The sequence below is a fragment of the Castor canadensis genome, chromosome 12, assembly GCF_047511655.1.
Source record: "Castor canadensis chromosome 12, mCasCan1.hap1v2, whole genome shotgun sequence".
Classification (NCBI taxonomy): domain Eukaryota; kingdom Metazoa; phylum Chordata; class Mammalia; order Rodentia; family Castoridae; genus Castor; species Castor canadensis.
In genome coordinates this window covers 107,493,412-107,509,755 of record NC_133397.1, presented here as the reverse complement: position 1 = coordinate 107,509,755, position 16,344 = coordinate 107,493,412, and the positions used below count along the sequence as shown (strand labels likewise).

Sequence of the window (16,344 nt, the reverse complement as noted above, 5' to 3'; positions counted from 1 at the left end):
GGATTACAGTAACATATAGAAGCAGGTGGAAAGTCTGCCAGAGGGTCACTGGATAGGCTGTAGTGGGCCAAAATTTACATCAGACTGTGGTTCCATAGAAGCCAGGCTGGAGGCCTGGATTACCAGGGGTTGGGTGGAGCCCAAAGCTGCCAGGGAGCTGTCTGTGGCTTTCTCCTGGGGTAGCATGCAAATTCAGGGCCAGGGAAAGCAGGGCGTGGCCTGGCACCCTCACTGCTCTGCTCAAGGCATGTTTGGGAAGACTAGCTCAGATACGAGCTGGGCTCTGGACCCTGCTGTCATTTCTTTAGATCATCTGATAGCGGGCTGTGATGTTATCAGCTTCAGGGAGATCAGGTCATTGTAAATTTTTTTTTTCTGTAGTAAAACTAGCCCCAGCCAGTCAGACTAGGAACTTACTGCCTGAGTTGTTTTCCAACATGAGTGTTACTGGCAAAACCAGATGCAAGTATTTCCTCTCCTCTTGAAGGGACTGTTTACACTGACTTTATTTTTAATGCCAGCTTTCAAGTGAGAAGAGGGGAATTACGTTCCAAGGTCAGCAGGTGAGTGGCAGGATCTCTGCCACCTCTGTGTGTGTGCCTGTGTGTCAGTACTCTTCTCTGTGGATTGTGTGTCTGTGTAGACAAGTGTGCGGGCTCTTCCAACGCCAGCTGTTGAGTTCTGATGTGATCGACAAGACCTGATCACTTGTTTGGAGGTGTAATGATGAATGCTAGGCTGGTTGTTGGGCAATTTCCTATTTATTGTAAAGAAGTGAGAGCAATCTTCAGGACTCTCTGGACAGGAGGACGAGGGATATTTACTGTCAATAGGATAAAGACAGGAGCTACAAAGACCCTGAGCTCTGAGGTGAATCTAATGCCAGGACCAGAACAGAAAGGAGGGGAGATACCAATGACAGGCCTTTCTGTCTTGAATGGAACTTTTAAGAATTTGGGTCAGAAATGCCACTTGGACAACTGTCCTCTGGTCAAAGCACAAGTCATTAAAAAGGGTAACTGTAGAGTGGACCTGAATTCATTTTCATCAACTCTCCTTTTTAATTTGTCTTAATTCCAGATGACAGATGGATTCTCACAATCTGGGAAAAAGAAATTGCGTGAAGAGTTGAGAAGCCAAGCTTCTGGCCCATGTACACATTTCCAGAGAAATTTCATCCTGAGAGGAACAATATTTGGAAAGCTGTCCACGAGTGTCGTCCTCCATTGTGAAAGCCCCCAAGAAGTTGCTGCTGTGGTTAGGATTGAGCAAGAAGCCATGAAATCCCTTACTGAGGGAGACATAGAAGAGTGCCTGCTGAACAAGGTAAGGGCAGGAGCTGACCCCTCCTGTGTACGCCCTCCTCACCTCCACCCTTCCCACTATCATTGATCCAGAAAGGATTTTCCTACTTGTAAAGATACGTAAATGCCCCCCTGGAACCAAGGACCATCACACACATATGCGATTAGGGGCTTGATGTATCTCAGACTTGTCTCTGAGGTTCTAGTGACCAGAGGCATCAGGACTCCAGCTCTGTCACCAAGACTTGTGTGAGCAAGTCGCTTAAACTGCCTGAACCTCAGCTTTCTTCCCCATAAAATGGGAGTGACAATATCAGTGTCTTAATAGGGTCATTGAAAAAAAGCAAATGAAGTTAGGCCAGTGCTCTTTAGGAACTCTAAAACTGCTAGTTTAAAAAGAAATACCATTTTGTTTTTAGTATACATCAATTATGAACTAATTTAATTTCTTCTGTGTCTAGTCCTAGTGTCTTAGAATGTTAGAATTGAAGAGACCTTTAACTATTACCTAATTTAAGCCTTTCCATTTTCACACACTAGTAAGGTACAGTGTTAATGTTTAAACTAAAAGGTTTAAGCACTGGCTTAGTCCCCAGGGTCCTAGCCTTGATCCTCATCACTGTGAGAAGTGTACTTAGGTAAAACCATCAAAAGAAGTCAATAAGGAAAACTATGATGACAACAAGTATCTTAAACAAAGCAATTTCCCATTATTCCTCTTTTCAGGTGCTCTCAACAGGAAGGGGATGTTGGGCGTCTTCCCATGACCCTGTACTTTCTATAAGGAAAAAACCTCTAAATTTTTTACCTTAGTCTTCATGTATCTTCAGTTGCTCTATCCTTCAACCCTCTGCTTCTCTTCATTTCCAACAACAGAAATTCTAAACAGTGCTTCTTAGGTGGAATCCAACCCATGCACACGTTTTTGTTTGACCTGCACAGCATTTTCTAATTTAAAAAAAAAATTATAAACATTTCAAAACAGTGAGATTTTGTCTAAAAATCCAGATATCTATCTTTTCAGCAGGCTGTGCCCTCCAGGGTCTGACGACTCCCTTCCCCCCCTTGCATTTTCTCTCTCTCTTGATCCTGTGTGTCTTATACTCCATCCCTGAGTCGCCACTTCTGCCCCACAAAAACCGCTCTGAGCAGGTCTCAGGCCTGAACTCCTCTCCACTTTTCTGGCTCATCTTTATCTTCTACATTTAGCTCAGAGTCCACTTACTCAAGAACGAATTCCCAATGCCACAGCTCAAAGCTGGCTTTTGGTGGTTTATATTGTCCTGGAGTTGCCATGTAGTTAGGCTGACCCTGCTTACAGCACAACTCACTGTCTGTTGAATTGAAATGTCTCCTGACACTTTTCCTACTGTTACTTTGGTTGGTGACTTAAATATTATATTGTTTTAGTCTTTACAAGTTTCTGAGGGGAAGAAACTTGGATATCTTGACCTTTCCAGAGTATCTGGCCAGAAATATCTTAAGGATTCATTGAAGATAAAGCAAGACTGGTATAGGAGGTGCTGGAAGGTTGAGACACAAATAGCACCTCCTTTAATCTAGTCAACAACCATGTGATGTGCGTGTCAGCTCAATTTTTACAGAGGACAAATTAGGCTTGTGGAGATGACATGACTTGTCCAAAGTCCCTTAGCTAAATGGTGAAGGTGCCAAGGCCTCGAGTCAGTCTTTTTACTCCACAGGCCATATTTCCTCTGCTAAAGCCCTCTGGATCTCTGCAGACACCTGTTTTGTGTCAGACCCCATGCTGCAGTTTGAGGGAGCCCAAGGCCTGCAACGTGGCAGTGAAATCGGAGAGAAATTCTGTATTTGTCTCAAGATTTTGCTCTGTAGAAAGTTTTGTATGCAGCAGGCAAATACTTATTGTGACAAACACATGGCAGATGCCAGGGTTGCAGAGTACTGGAGAAAGCCAGCTCTACTTGAAGAAGCATTCCACAGAAAGGAGAGACTAGCTCGCACCTGTAATCCTAGCTACTTGGGAGGCAGAGATTGGGAGAATCGCGGTTCGAGGCTAGCCTGGGTAAAAAGGTCACAGAGCCCAGGTCAACCAGTGGCTGGGTGGTGTGGTAATGCACCTATCATCCCAGCTGTGGTGGGAAACATAAATTAGGAGGATAATGGAACCAACCTACATGGGCAAAAAGCAAGAGTCTATTTCCAAACTAACCAGTACATAAAGGGCTAAAAGAGTGGCTCGAATGGTAGAGTGCCTGCCTAGCAAGTGTGAAGCCCTGAGTTCAAACCCCAGCACTGCTAAAAAGGAAGGAAGGAAGGAAGGAAGAAAGGAGAGAAGATGAAGGCTTGGAGAATGTGTGAAGTTTCAGTGAGTGGAGAGGTACAGGAGAGGTCTTCCTGGTGCAGGGAGCCCCAGCCACACATCTGGCGTGGGTTTTGCTCTCAGTTGCCTTTTATTTGGAGAGGTAGAACAGGGCAGTGGTTCCACGTACTGGCTTTGGAATGATCCTGCCTGTTCTGTAACTCACTAACCCTGAGACCCTGGGCAAGTTGTTTATACTTTCTGAGCTTTGGTTTCCTCATCTGTAGGATGAGATCTATCAGTGTATCCACAGTAAAGGATTGCTGTGATGCTCAGGTGAGTCTGATCTTGTGACATGTCCATCACCCAGCAAGGACTCAAAATCTGAGCTCCCTGCTGCTGCAGCTGGACAGCTTCAGTTGGATTCCAGTGGTGCAAACGCCCTGTGCAGCCCAAACATTTGGTTCACAGAAGACTTAGTCTGAGGAGATAGGGAGGCAATGGCAGAAGCCCCTCTCTCTGTGATGAATCTATCACTGAATTAAGACTTCATCTTTTCAAACAGTACAACGGAGAAGGTGCTTGTTTGCTTTATCTTGCCCAATTATTGGATTTAAGACAATTCCAGAATGAAGACCTCACTTCTTGTTTTCTAGAAGGAAGCTCTCTGCTGTTTTTCCTCTTCACACTCATCTTAACGATGCTCACGCAGACCACCTGCCTGGGATGTGACCAGGCATGTCACATGTGATATGCTTGCTTAGCACCCCTCATCTCTCTCCAGGAAGTATGTCACAATGGAAGTGAGTCAGAGTGATGTTATTATAGAGAACAATTTTGAATTCCCAATAATTTATATTTGAAACGGTCAATTATTCACAATCCAGAGCTGTTAATAGTCTCTAAGATCCTTGTGAGATAACAGCCCAGAGACTGTGGTTGGAAGGAGGAGGGGAAGGTAGCCTGGGATGGGAGGCGTGCATGTGTCCAGGCACGTAGACATGCCTGGAGAGAGGGAGGCCACGCACAGTGATGACACCAGAGCCTGTCTTTGCTAGGGTCAGTGTGACAGGAGGACTGGATGATCTGAAAACATCCAGCATTGTGTGCCTGGTTAGTTTAATTCTATTCATTTCTGCCTTTGTTCTGTCACATCTACAAAGGCAGTCTTTTCAAAAGAAGAATGTACCTTTGTTCCTTGATTTAATCAGCAGAGCAGGAAAGTGAAACTTGGAGAGGCATCTGAGGTCAAGTTTGGATTGAATTATGCTTTGAGTTCATTTTTTTAAATGATCCTACTTTCCTCATAAGTTTATTTTAGCTTTTCTTTCCCTGAAAGCAGTTTGGTGACAAGGCTACCTCAAGGCTTCATCGAATGTCTTTCTTGCTTCCTGAACTTTGAGAAGCAAAGGGATTGAGTTTGGAGGTATCTCTGCTTGTGGTCGTGTCCACCTTTTACCAAACTTACTCTCTAGAAGCTGCCTTTGGACCCATTCTACTTTTCCACACTCTGAAATGGAATCTCCTTGTTCTGCCTCTTCCAAGTTCAGGATAAGTGCAGGGCAACAGTTGAGGTGGGGGAGGTCCTAGCTTAGCTTTACACCATGTGAGTAATAAAAGGCTCATGGGACTGAGCTGGGGAACCCCCGGCACAGAGCATCACTCCGTGACCCCTAGAGGTGAGAGTCTGTGGCAGCAAGTGTGGCCAGAGAGGTAGGGAGGAAAAGGGCTGCCCTTTACCTAGTGGGAAAGAGGCTTCACACAGATTCTGTGGCTCAGGCACTGTGGGGACAGACTTGTCCATGGCATGGGTCTGTCTGCCATGAGCTCTGGTCCATGCCTGGTATCACTGTCCAGCCCCTGCTGTATTACCCTGGTGTCCCTGTAGGATGCCACAACAGTTGTTATGCCCAAATCAATGGAGACTTTGGAATCACTATTTCATAAGCCTTGACTCCAAATTGGAGGCATTTTTAGGTTCAGAAAGAGGATAAAGTTTAGGTGTTACTTCCAGAGTTGCTATTCTTGAGCATGTAGGCCAGTGTGATGAATCTGAAGTTAGGGAACCTGGACATTTGGTCTACTTCTATCCTAACTGCAGCTGTGACATTAGGAAAGCCATCTGTTGCTCTGGCCCTCTATTAAGTGATACCAGACAAGATGATTTCTGAGCTCTCTTTCTTCCAAGACTAAGATCCTGAGTCAAAAGTGCTGGAAGAACATCAGAGCTGGAATTTGTAGTTTAGGTCCCAAAAAGCATTCTCTGATTCTGACTTTCACCTTTGTAAATCAAAACAGGCCAGAAAGATGAGTTAATCACCCTGGATAATGAGAGAGTATAGGTGTCTTCCAGGATGGGTATGGTCTTGTTCTGTCCATAGGTAAAAGTTCACCATCAAATGAAGCTCAATTTGTAGAAGTGATTTACTATGAAGAATTTGTTTCCAGTAAGCTACTCATGAAGTATGTATGAGCACAGTCTCTCTCTCTTTCCTTAGTTTATTAATTCAGGAAACAAAATATATTAATTCAGGTGACATATATATATATATATATATATATATATGTCAACACTGTCTTACTCACATTCAAACTGTGGAATCACACAGTGGACTTAAAGGATTTGGGAAGTGAACCTTGGTCCCCACACACCTTCCGAGAATTAACTAGAAGAGCATCCTCTTTCCTGACCACTCTGATTGTGGTGTTCTAGCTAGTTGCAACATCTTGTGTTTTATCTTTTGTTACTCATAATTTTCTTGTATTATTTTTTCCCATTGTAACTGATCAGAGTTTAGTCCTTAAACTTAATGCTTCATGATCTACGAATCTGGCTTTATCCATTCCCTATTCAAGCTGGAAACTACAGCCCACTACTGCTCCCCTACCCTGTTTCTATGTCTTCAGCTCCCACCTACTCCAGCCTCAGCCCCTCAGCTTGTATTTGGAGGGCTGAGAGGTGCTGGGGAATATCTCACAACTGAGTCCCCTTGTATCCCACCCCTCATAGGATGAGCCATGGTGGCAGTTTCCCACTGCCTGGCCATCTTTGCACACATGCACGAACAGTCCCTCATTCCTTGGGAAGTGGAGCCACCTCTCCACTTCTAACACATGGCCTTGTCTCCTACCCTGTAGCGAGTAGACTCAGCTGGGGGTGTGGTTCAAGTGGTTGAGTGCCAGCCTAGGAAGCAGACTTCAGGCCGGAAATCTCTTCCATTCTCAGCATACCCTCCCCTTTCCCGTGTATCTCTGCACCTTTTTTTTTTCCTCCTGACACACCCCTGTGAATTCCTTGCCCAGTCTTTAGGATTTGCATGACTCTTTCTTCCATCTGGGAAATTCCTGCTCTGTGGTTTTGCTCTCTGTAGCTTCTTCCTTCTCCACTGACACCTGTCAGCATTTAAACTTGTCTGTGTGCCATCTTGAAAAAATCTGCTTGTGCCCCTGCTGTTTTATTTGCTTCCACAGTCAAATTTCTTGAAAGCATTGCTTACCTCTGTCCTCATTCACCTGTCTTCTACCTCCTAATGCCCACCCTGTTCTAGCTAGAAACCCTTCAGATACTTGTGGGCACTGGTGAAATTAGTCTTCTTTTATTTTCAGGAATATTATTATGTTATTGTCCCTCCTTACACCTCCCTCCAAGGCACATTGTGCTCCAATACTGCCAGAGGAACATCTGCAATTCTTTCCTTGTGCTATCTACCTGCCATTTTCTCTTTCCGGAACAACCTTCATACCCTTTTCTTCCCAGCTAACTCCTACTGGTCTTTCAAGATGCCCTCTGCCTCTAGGAAGGGCCCTCAGGTGAGGTGACTCTTTTCTGGGGTGTCCCCAGTATCCTGTGTAAACCTCCCCCCACTGCCAGAATCTGGAAATTTTAACCTCTAGTACATCTTGCTCTGTCACCTGCTCTGTAAATCTCCTGATGTGCAACACAGAGCACAGTAAAGTGGGTGCTTAGCAAAAGTTAATCAAATGAGTTGAATCACAACACGTAAGGGGAAGTCTTACTCTGGCGAGCACTTTTGTCTTTCTTTTTTTTCTTTTTTTTTGGTGGGACTGGGGTTTGAACTCAGGCTTTGCACTTGCAAAGCAGGTGCTCTACTGCTTGAGCTGCTCCAGGTATGAATGCTCTGGTAATTTTGGAGATGCAGGGTCTCTTGAACTATTTGCCAAGGCTGGCCTCAAACCTCTGTTCCTCAATGTCAGCCTCCCAAGTAGCTAGGATTACAGGCGTGAGCCATGGCATCCACCTGGTGAGCAGCCTTAATCAAAATCTTCTAAAGGCACCTTCCTTTATCTTTGGCATGGCGAGTGACCTGCTGCTCAGTGAACAGCTTCTTCCACTTGCCCAGTGTGGAAGTTACAGGTCCTCCACAGCAGAGTGATGTTCATGGAGGGTCCCTGTGGCCTCTTCTCTCACGAAGAATGTAGTGAGGTAGGCATTGAAGATATGGAGTGGGTGAGTGGCAAAAACATGGGAGTTAAAGCTGGTGTAGACGGGATTGCCATATTCCAGGTCAGGTAAGACATGGGTTTTGAAACCATTTCAGACATATGGTTTATTTCCAGTGAGATTGTAGGCTCTAACAGGTTAGGGGTCTCCAGGTGAGGGGCCTCATCGTATGTTCCCTGTTACTGGGTACAGTGCTAAGTATCTAGAAGGTATCACCTTGTTTTTTGAAGACAGTCCTCCAGGTGGACATAGATACATATAAACTACATCTCACCCTGCAGATGGGGCCACCTACAGTTGAGCACAGTGGTGCCCTATACTTCCCCAAGATGGCATCCCCATCCCTGATTCTCCACTTGTGTCTGACTTCCCTGTTACTACAAATGCATGGTTGTGGCTGTCTTTCTTTTTTTGGCTGTACTGGGCCTTGAACTCAGGGCCTCATGGTTGCAAGATAGATGTTCTACCACTTGAGCCACTTTGCCAGTCCTGGTTGTGGTTGCCTTATTCACTGCTATGAACAGAAATGTAGTGGTGTGCAGCACACAGTAAATGCTAAATAAATATTTAATGATGAACTAACTGGGATAAATAACACTTGCAAATAGGTATATACTCACATTTGTATTCCATATATGTACGGAATGACAGTTCTATTCCATCTATATATGTATACATGACTGGACTGATTGATGACTTAGCTTAGGAAACAGAAATTTCTTTCACTAGAGCTTTTTCTTCTGGCAGTTTATGGGTGTCCCAAAACTACTCTAGCAAATATAGAAACAGCCATGATACCAACCCCAGAAGGAATTTACAGACTCACAGGTGGGAATTGCCTTGTGATGGACCAAATATTACTTAAAATCAGTCCCTGGCCAAAGGTGCCTGCGGGTGGTGCCTCGCAAGCCTCCTCCATTTCAGAAGAAACTTGCAGACTCTTTCTACTTCTTTCATTTGGATTTTTGGATCTGTCTTGGAGTTCACTAAAAGGTCCTTTGTGTTTCTTAGCGACATCTAGTTCCCTACACTTTAGTGATCTTATTCATGTTCAGTTTTCTATGGGAATTTTGGTGTTCTTGGTGAGTCACTATGCAATATCAGAACAAATAATATGCGGGCCCTTCTTTAGCTACAAGCAAAAGGAGGGGGTAAGGACAAAGCACACTGGTCCTCACTCACTGATGACATAAGAGGGAAGCAACTACATGTTTACACACATTAACCTGTTTACTATTTACCAAGCTGGCTGCACACGTTACTATGCCGTTCTGTTCTCATCATGGATCACCAAACCCTTCGTGTTGAACCAGGCCCGATATCCTTTCAAAACTTTCCAAATTCATTTTTTCCCTTTTCCTTCCCCAGGCTCCACACACACTGGCCTCCTCTCTGATGCTCAGTCATTGTCAAGTACACTCCTGATTTGGGGGCCTTGGGATCTGGTTTTTTGAATTGTCTTCAGGAGTCACTCAAATATCACCTCTTTAGGGAATCCTTTCTTGCCTGCTCTAGCAATTCTTTATTCACTAGTCTTCTCTCCGAATTTATCATTCTCTCTTGCACTTGCCATATCTAATATTATATTATACACACACAAACACACACATACACGCACCCACATCTTGTTCTTGTATTTTCAACAAGAGGGCTAGTATCTCCATCCTGTTCACTGTTGTCTTGATCACTGCTGTGTCGCTGTCACTGTTGTCTTGATCACTGCTGTGTCGCCAACACCTGGGCGAGTCTCTATCAATAGTAGGCAATAGGTAATATTGAACAAATGCATTTATTTTGGAAAAGAAAGTTGAGTTACCAATAATCATAGTCCCAGTCTGATCTAAGTTCATCTACCCTAGAGTCCTGAGAAGGCAGGACTTTTGCTCTGAGCTCAGGTCAGGAACTACTTATGGTCATGTCACTTAATGCCAGTGCCTTGGGGACTGCACAGGAAATAACCACACTGCTGATTCCTTCACACCTAGGTGGACTTGAGGCGCCAGGAGATATCCCAGGCTGTGGAGGAGGTACAAAAAGTCATCCACTGCTTGACCACAGAAATCAGTCACCAAGACATTCGATTCCAAGCTGTGCCTTACTCTGGCACATACAATGGGCACATTAAGGTAAGCGATCCTCACTTGTCTCAGGAGCCCTCCAGCTGTGTCCAGACACTTGAATGGGTGGAACTCGGCACACAACAGGTGCTTACCCTATTATGAACACCAGTACCACTTCATGTTTCCACAGGCCCTCAGTATTCACCATTTACATTTGCATTTCAGACATGCAATCTCATTTGAGCCCCATATTCCTAGGCCATAAAACTAAGGTTAGAGTCAGGCATGGTGGTGCACATGTAATCTCAGCACTTGGGAGGTGGAGGCAGGAGAGTTCAAGGTCAGCCTGGGCTACATAATGAGATCCTGCCTCAAAACCCAAACCAAACCAAAATCAAGCAAGCAAACAAACAAAAAACCTTGGGTTAGAGAAGTCAGATGTCTTGGTCAGGTCATATTTATCTCTAAAACCAAGGCTTCTGATCCTCAAGCACATGCCATTTTGTGACTAAAGTTTGACTAAGCACACAGTCATTTAATAGGCATTGACCAAACTGATCAGGGTCTAGGTAGAGGTAAATGAGAGCACTGATAAGAACCAAGTTCAAAGAGAGAGTCTCTGAGTTGAAGGTGAGGGAAGAAGGAAGGTAGAGGAGGTGGCCCTTAGGGACAGCAGGAGTGGCATCTCATTCCCTCTTTCTGAACACACTGAGCATAGGCCACCAGGCCCAATGCATGACACTCAGCATTGGTGCAACACCGCGGTGTGGACAAAGTCATGACCTCACTCAGACCCATTAATAACCTCCTGGAAAAGACAATGGTGATCTCCATTTTAAAAAATGAGAGAAAATAATCTTCTCTGTCATTCTGAGTCTTCACCATTCTTTATTTCAATTTTCTCATTCTACATAAGAATCTCATTCATTTTTTATTAAATTTCTATGCTTTCATGGCCTACTTCTCACGCCAGAGTATAATTTTCTCAAGTGTAAAGACGTTTATCAATTATTTCATTCTTATCACTCAGCACGCCACCTGGCACCCGGCACACATCATCCTCCAGTGAGTGCATACGCGAACGAGCAAAAGCACCAGTGCCAGAGCAAAAAGCCATTGCTGGTGCTGTGCCTCTCAAGGCTGACAGACACAGGACAACCCATAAGATCCTGAGACTTGCAGATTTTGACATAGAGTTACATATCAGAAAATTCATTCTAGGATGGAGACTGCAAACCTGGATTAGATCCTGGAATGTCAGAACTTCCCCTGTCTACCTCTACCTCCCCAGGCCAACCTAAATTAAACAAATACGACCTCAGTAGAGATTGAATTGTTATGCTACTTTTTCCTAAATCTATAGTTTCCTCCTATGATCCCACTTAGCGTTAGAGCTTAAAAATATATCTTGAGTGTTATAGTTGTTAGGTCCTGTATATTAAAAAAAACTTGGAAAAGAGGACATTTCAGCTTGCTTTAATTTTTTCTTGGACTAAACTCAACAAGTACTTAGTAAGTACCATCTCTGTGACTACCAACATGATAGTTGTGCTCTCGAAGTCACATGCAAGAGAATGCAAGAAAATGTGCAGATCTTGAATTCTGCAGTTTAGATTTTTTCCCCCCTCTTTTGTCAAGGACACCAGGAGTCCTGTGGACCTCATCCAATTATTGTTCTCTGAGAGTGAGGCAGAATCAGGTAGTTTTGAATCTGATTCTAATGATAGTGACCAGCCATGAGCAAGAGTTCATCAAATTTCATTGCCAGAACTTTCCATGAGGAAAAGTTGGCCTACAGGGAAGGTGCTATGTGGAGTGGGCAGTGGTGAATGCAGCCAGGTTCATGTTCCCTTTGGCAGTACTGCAGACCCACCTGCTCTGTCCTGTGGACTGCTGGCCCATTTCACCCTGGCCTCTGTTCAGCTGGTTCCTGGAGAAAGGGAGTAGGTGGATTCTAATTGTTTGTTTGTGGTTTGTTCATTAAACTCAGAATCCTCTCAATAGCTCACATTGTCTAATTAGGTTTTAATGTCCCCTTTGATTTTGCAAGCGTTAGTCACGAATACTGACCTTGGGTCATCAGTGGAGGCAAAAAGGGTGTTGTCTTAGAACATTCTGTCACCTCCTCCCCCCTCCCCGCCCCCATTCCTTCCCACTCTTTGTTCATTCCAGAACTTTCACCCATTGCAAGTCATTCACTCTTGATTGAGAACCAGCCCAGGACAGGGAAATAATCATTAAACAAGCTATCAAAAAACCTTATCAGCCAGGTGCCAGTGCCTCATGCCTGGCATCCCAGCTACCTGGGAGGCTAAGATGGAGGATCACAGTTTGAAGCCAGTCCAGGCAAAAAAAATTCATGAGACCCCATCTTAATCGAAAACCAGCTAGGCTGGATGTGGTAGTGTGCACTTGCCATTTCTGCCACAGCAGGAAACATAAAATAGGTGGACTGTGGTCCAGGCTGGCCAGGGCAAAAAGCAAGACCCTATCTCAGAATAATCAGAATAAACAGAACTGGAGGCGTGGCTTAAGTGGTAGAGTGTCTGCTTAGCAAGCACAAAGCCCCAAGTTCAAATCCCAATACTGCAAAAAAAAAACCCCAAAAACCCCTCAAATTCTGGCTCTTTGGCTTGCTGGCTGCACATCATTCTGGAGGCCTCCTAGGCTTTCTGAGCCTTACATCCCTCATCTGGAAAATGCCAACAAAGCCCAGCTGACTGAGTGACCGCAAAGCTCAAGCAGGCAGACACATGACTGCCATGCTTCCTGCGGGTGGAGCTCAGTGGATACCAGGTCTTTCCTGTTTTTTCCTCCCCCAGATCTTAGGTCCTGTCTAGAGCTCCAGGTTTTCTTTTCTCTTTTTACTTGTGGATTCATGAAAACAGAAACCCAGTGAGTTAACTTATCTACCACACCATGGATTAGTGGCAAAAACTAAGACGTAACTCTTGCCATACCCAGATCTAGCTTTCTGTCTACTTCACCACGGTGCTGAGGATTGAGTGACTAACTGAGCTGCCTGGCTCCACAGGCCAGCTCCCCCAGGGACTTCTGTCCTCCTCGATGAACTCATGCATCTCTCTCTCCTGACCCCAGGTTTTGGCCCCCAGCCAGTTTCTTGTCACTGTCCCAGTGAAAGGCTTGGCGGGGTACAGGGAGGCCCGGGAGCGGCGCTGGCGTTACTACACCCTGCGGGGCACCAGGCTCCCCTGTCCCTTGCGGGACCCGGAAGGCCTGCAGCAGTGGCTGGGGGTGGAGCAGTTTGTGAAGACCCTGTGGCAGTGGCATGAGACAGACGTAAACATTGAAGGGGACATCGTGCCCGCCAAGGTCCTCCAGGTGTTCCGGAAACTGGTGGAAAATGCAGTTAGATCCTGTCACCTCTCAGGTGAGACCATAAGGAAAGGTGCAAGGTTGGTGTCCCCCTTTGCCCTTTGAGCGTGTGTTGGATGTCATCTGAGACACGCGTCTTGTGCTCTTCACACCAGAGAAATCCCCCCAGTATAAAGTAGCTTTTCTTTTCACTGTGACACACAGGAGATTGGAATTTATACTCAGCAAACACTCCTGTGGCTTTGAGCAGATTACTCTTGTGGCCCAGACATGACAGGCTGTGGGCAATGTGCCCTTTCCAGAACCTTGGTTCTGCACTTGTTTAGGACAGCAAATGACTCATAAACCCTAGATCACTGCTGTGAGTCCATTTCCACAGCGACACCACCAGCCGGCCACTGCATCCCAGAGTGCTGAGACTCCCCATTTGGAAGCCAATGAATTGCACCGAAACACGAAATCTGCAGCTGTAAGGTCTGATGGAGTTTGACAGCTCCAGGAATTGAAGCTGTAGCAGTTTGCACACACACCCTTTTTCTTCACAAAAAACAAAAAAGGTGAATTCCTAACGAAAATGGCTAAGGTCCTTAAATGTAAAAGATTATTTCTAAAACAATAAGAAAAAAGATAAGCTGATCAATAGAAATAATGACCCCCAAAAAGCAATAAGAAAATCCCCCCAAAACAAGAATCACAGGTCAAGAAACAAAATGCTCCATGTAATGTATATATCGGTGTTTTTTGTTTTGTTTTGTTTTGGTTTTGCTGGGATCGGAGTTCCAATTCAGGACTTCGAACTTGTAACCTCCCACCTACCATACATTTCAAGAAATGGGGCTGGTGGAGTGGTTCAAGTGTTAGAGCACCTACCAAGCAAGCATGAGGCCCTGAGTTCAAACCCCAATACCACCAAAAGAAAAAGAAAGAAATGTACATTAAAGACCTGGCAAGGTGACTTAAGCCTATTGTCCTAGCTACTTGGAGGGCTGAGAAATCACTCTGAAAATTTCCACAGTGGTCACAGCTCATGTTTCATGGAATTTTATTATTCAGAAGATACTTGCATGCATTATTTAATCACCATAACAACACTATATCTATATTATTGTGCCTGTTTTACAGATGAGAAAATTGAGACAGAGATTAAGGGGAGTGAGCTACAGAAGCAGGCTGGGTCCACATCTGCTCACTTCTTACACTTTGTGACATTATTACTAGTGAAAGTGTGAAAAAGAGAGCCAGGCTGAGCCAGGTACTGGAGGCTCATGCCTATAATCCTAGTTACTTAGGAGGCTGAAATCAGGAGGAGCAAGGTTTGAGGCTAGTTCAGGCAAATAGTTTGAGAGACCCCCATCTTCAAAATAACCAGAGCAAAATAGACTTGGAGGTGTGGCTCAAGCAGTAGAGCACTTGCTTTGCAAGTACAAAGCCCTGAGTTCAAGCCCCAGTCCTACCAAAAGAAAAAAAAAGAAAGAGGGAGGGAGAGAGAGAGAAAGAATCAGGTTGGGCCAGATTGTCCAGGTGCTTTCAATAAATGGTGCTAAACTGTCAGTCCTCCACTGGTTCCTGTCTGGGCCACTCTGATGTGACATCCAGCTCAGGAGAGCGATGCTTTCTTCCTTTGAGCAGCCTAACACAAAATGAACACACTTCCACTTCCTTCTGAGCAAGGAAAAGCAAAATAACAGATCCTGACTCAAGGCACTCATCAAAAAGAAACACCAAATGTGTGTATGTATGTATGTAGGCAAACCCAGAAAAACTTCTGTGTTTTGAAAGAAGGGAGAGCAAATTAGAAATGAAGACAGTGTAGTATTTGAGCTGGAGGCTTCACCAGATGTTTTCACTCTCTTTCTCTTTGCTGGTGGGAAAATGAGGCCAAGGGAGCCTCTTTTCACTTCCTCAAGCCCTTCAAGCAGTGACTGTGACATGCTTTGAAGGGTTTTATGCTTACAGGGACTTCTGATGATAAATCAGAAGCTAGGCTGGCTCCATGGATGGATGGCAGAGATAAACACTGTCTAAAATGCTGACACAGATGCAAACAGGTTAGCAGAATTCCACCAAAGGCACATGAATAAGGAGGGGACCAAAGCTGTCATTGAACAATGTCAGACATTGGGGTGAAAGGTGAAAAAATTGTGCCGTCCTAGCCACACATGCAGTATTCTTCAAACCACGGTCAGGTGTTTTGATGAAACACAGAAGGATATAGAATGGTTGGATTTCATCTTGTAGTTGCCAATACCATCCTGTTTCATCTTATATCATGACTTTGCTTCCATGGAACATTCTGAAAAGAATCTGTTAATGTAAATAAAAGTTTGCTGAGCAGGGGTGTAGCTCAGATGTAGAACAGTTGCAAGATCCTGGGTTCAATCCCCAGTACCACATAAAATAAATAATAAAATAAAATATAAAACCATAAAAGCTTTATGGGAGTATGGAGATAAAAAGAAAAAACCACCAATGAGATTTTCCAGTAAAGATGTAGCCGTGGATGGTAGGCTGACGGTTGTCTGATTTTGCTGGCTCTGTCCCTCTCTTGCTGTGCTACAGACATGGTGTGAAAATTGTTTCTCCAGCTGCCAACAGTTGCTCAGAGCAACTGCTCACAAATTCCTTCTTTGGCCGCTTGTATCGAGCTAGGCTTTCTCTTCTCATTGTCACTTTGGTCATCTCCCATCAGGCAAGGTCAGCTTGCTGGCTGACAGCGCTGCAGTGTGGGTTGTCATGGAAACATCCTCGGGCCAGGTGGAAATCGAGCTGGCCCCCACCGTGGAGATCCCCACAGCCTGGTCTGAGAAAGCCCAGTGGCCTCGGTGCCTGAAGCGCTGGCCTCCCCCAGAGAGAGTGGAGTGTATCAAGGTACCAGTGATGGGGCCCCTGGCTCATCAGAGC

At 44.9% G+C, this 16,344-nt stretch overlaps 1 protein-coding gene across 6 annotated transcripts in view; it reads left to right on the top strand.

Annotated features, from left to right (window-relative positions):
- The window catches only part of Mab21l3 (mab-21 like 3), a 49,834-nt gene that overhangs the window by 20,758 nt on the left and 12,732 nt on the right, over positions 1 to 16,344 (top strand). For 2 of the 6 annotated variants that reach the window (XM_074050682.1, XM_074050685.1), the window contains exons 2-5: positions 1,081 to 1,326; positions 10,033 to 10,173; positions 13,207 to 13,498; positions 16,133 to 16,311. In XM_074050682.1, the coding sequence (XP_073906783.1) occupies positions 1,081 to 1,326; positions 10,033 to 10,173; positions 13,207 to 13,498; positions 16,133 to 16,311 (858 nt within the window). The other 4 variants (XM_074050684.1, XM_074050683.1, XM_020186479.2 and 1 more) reach the window with 4 other exon arrangements.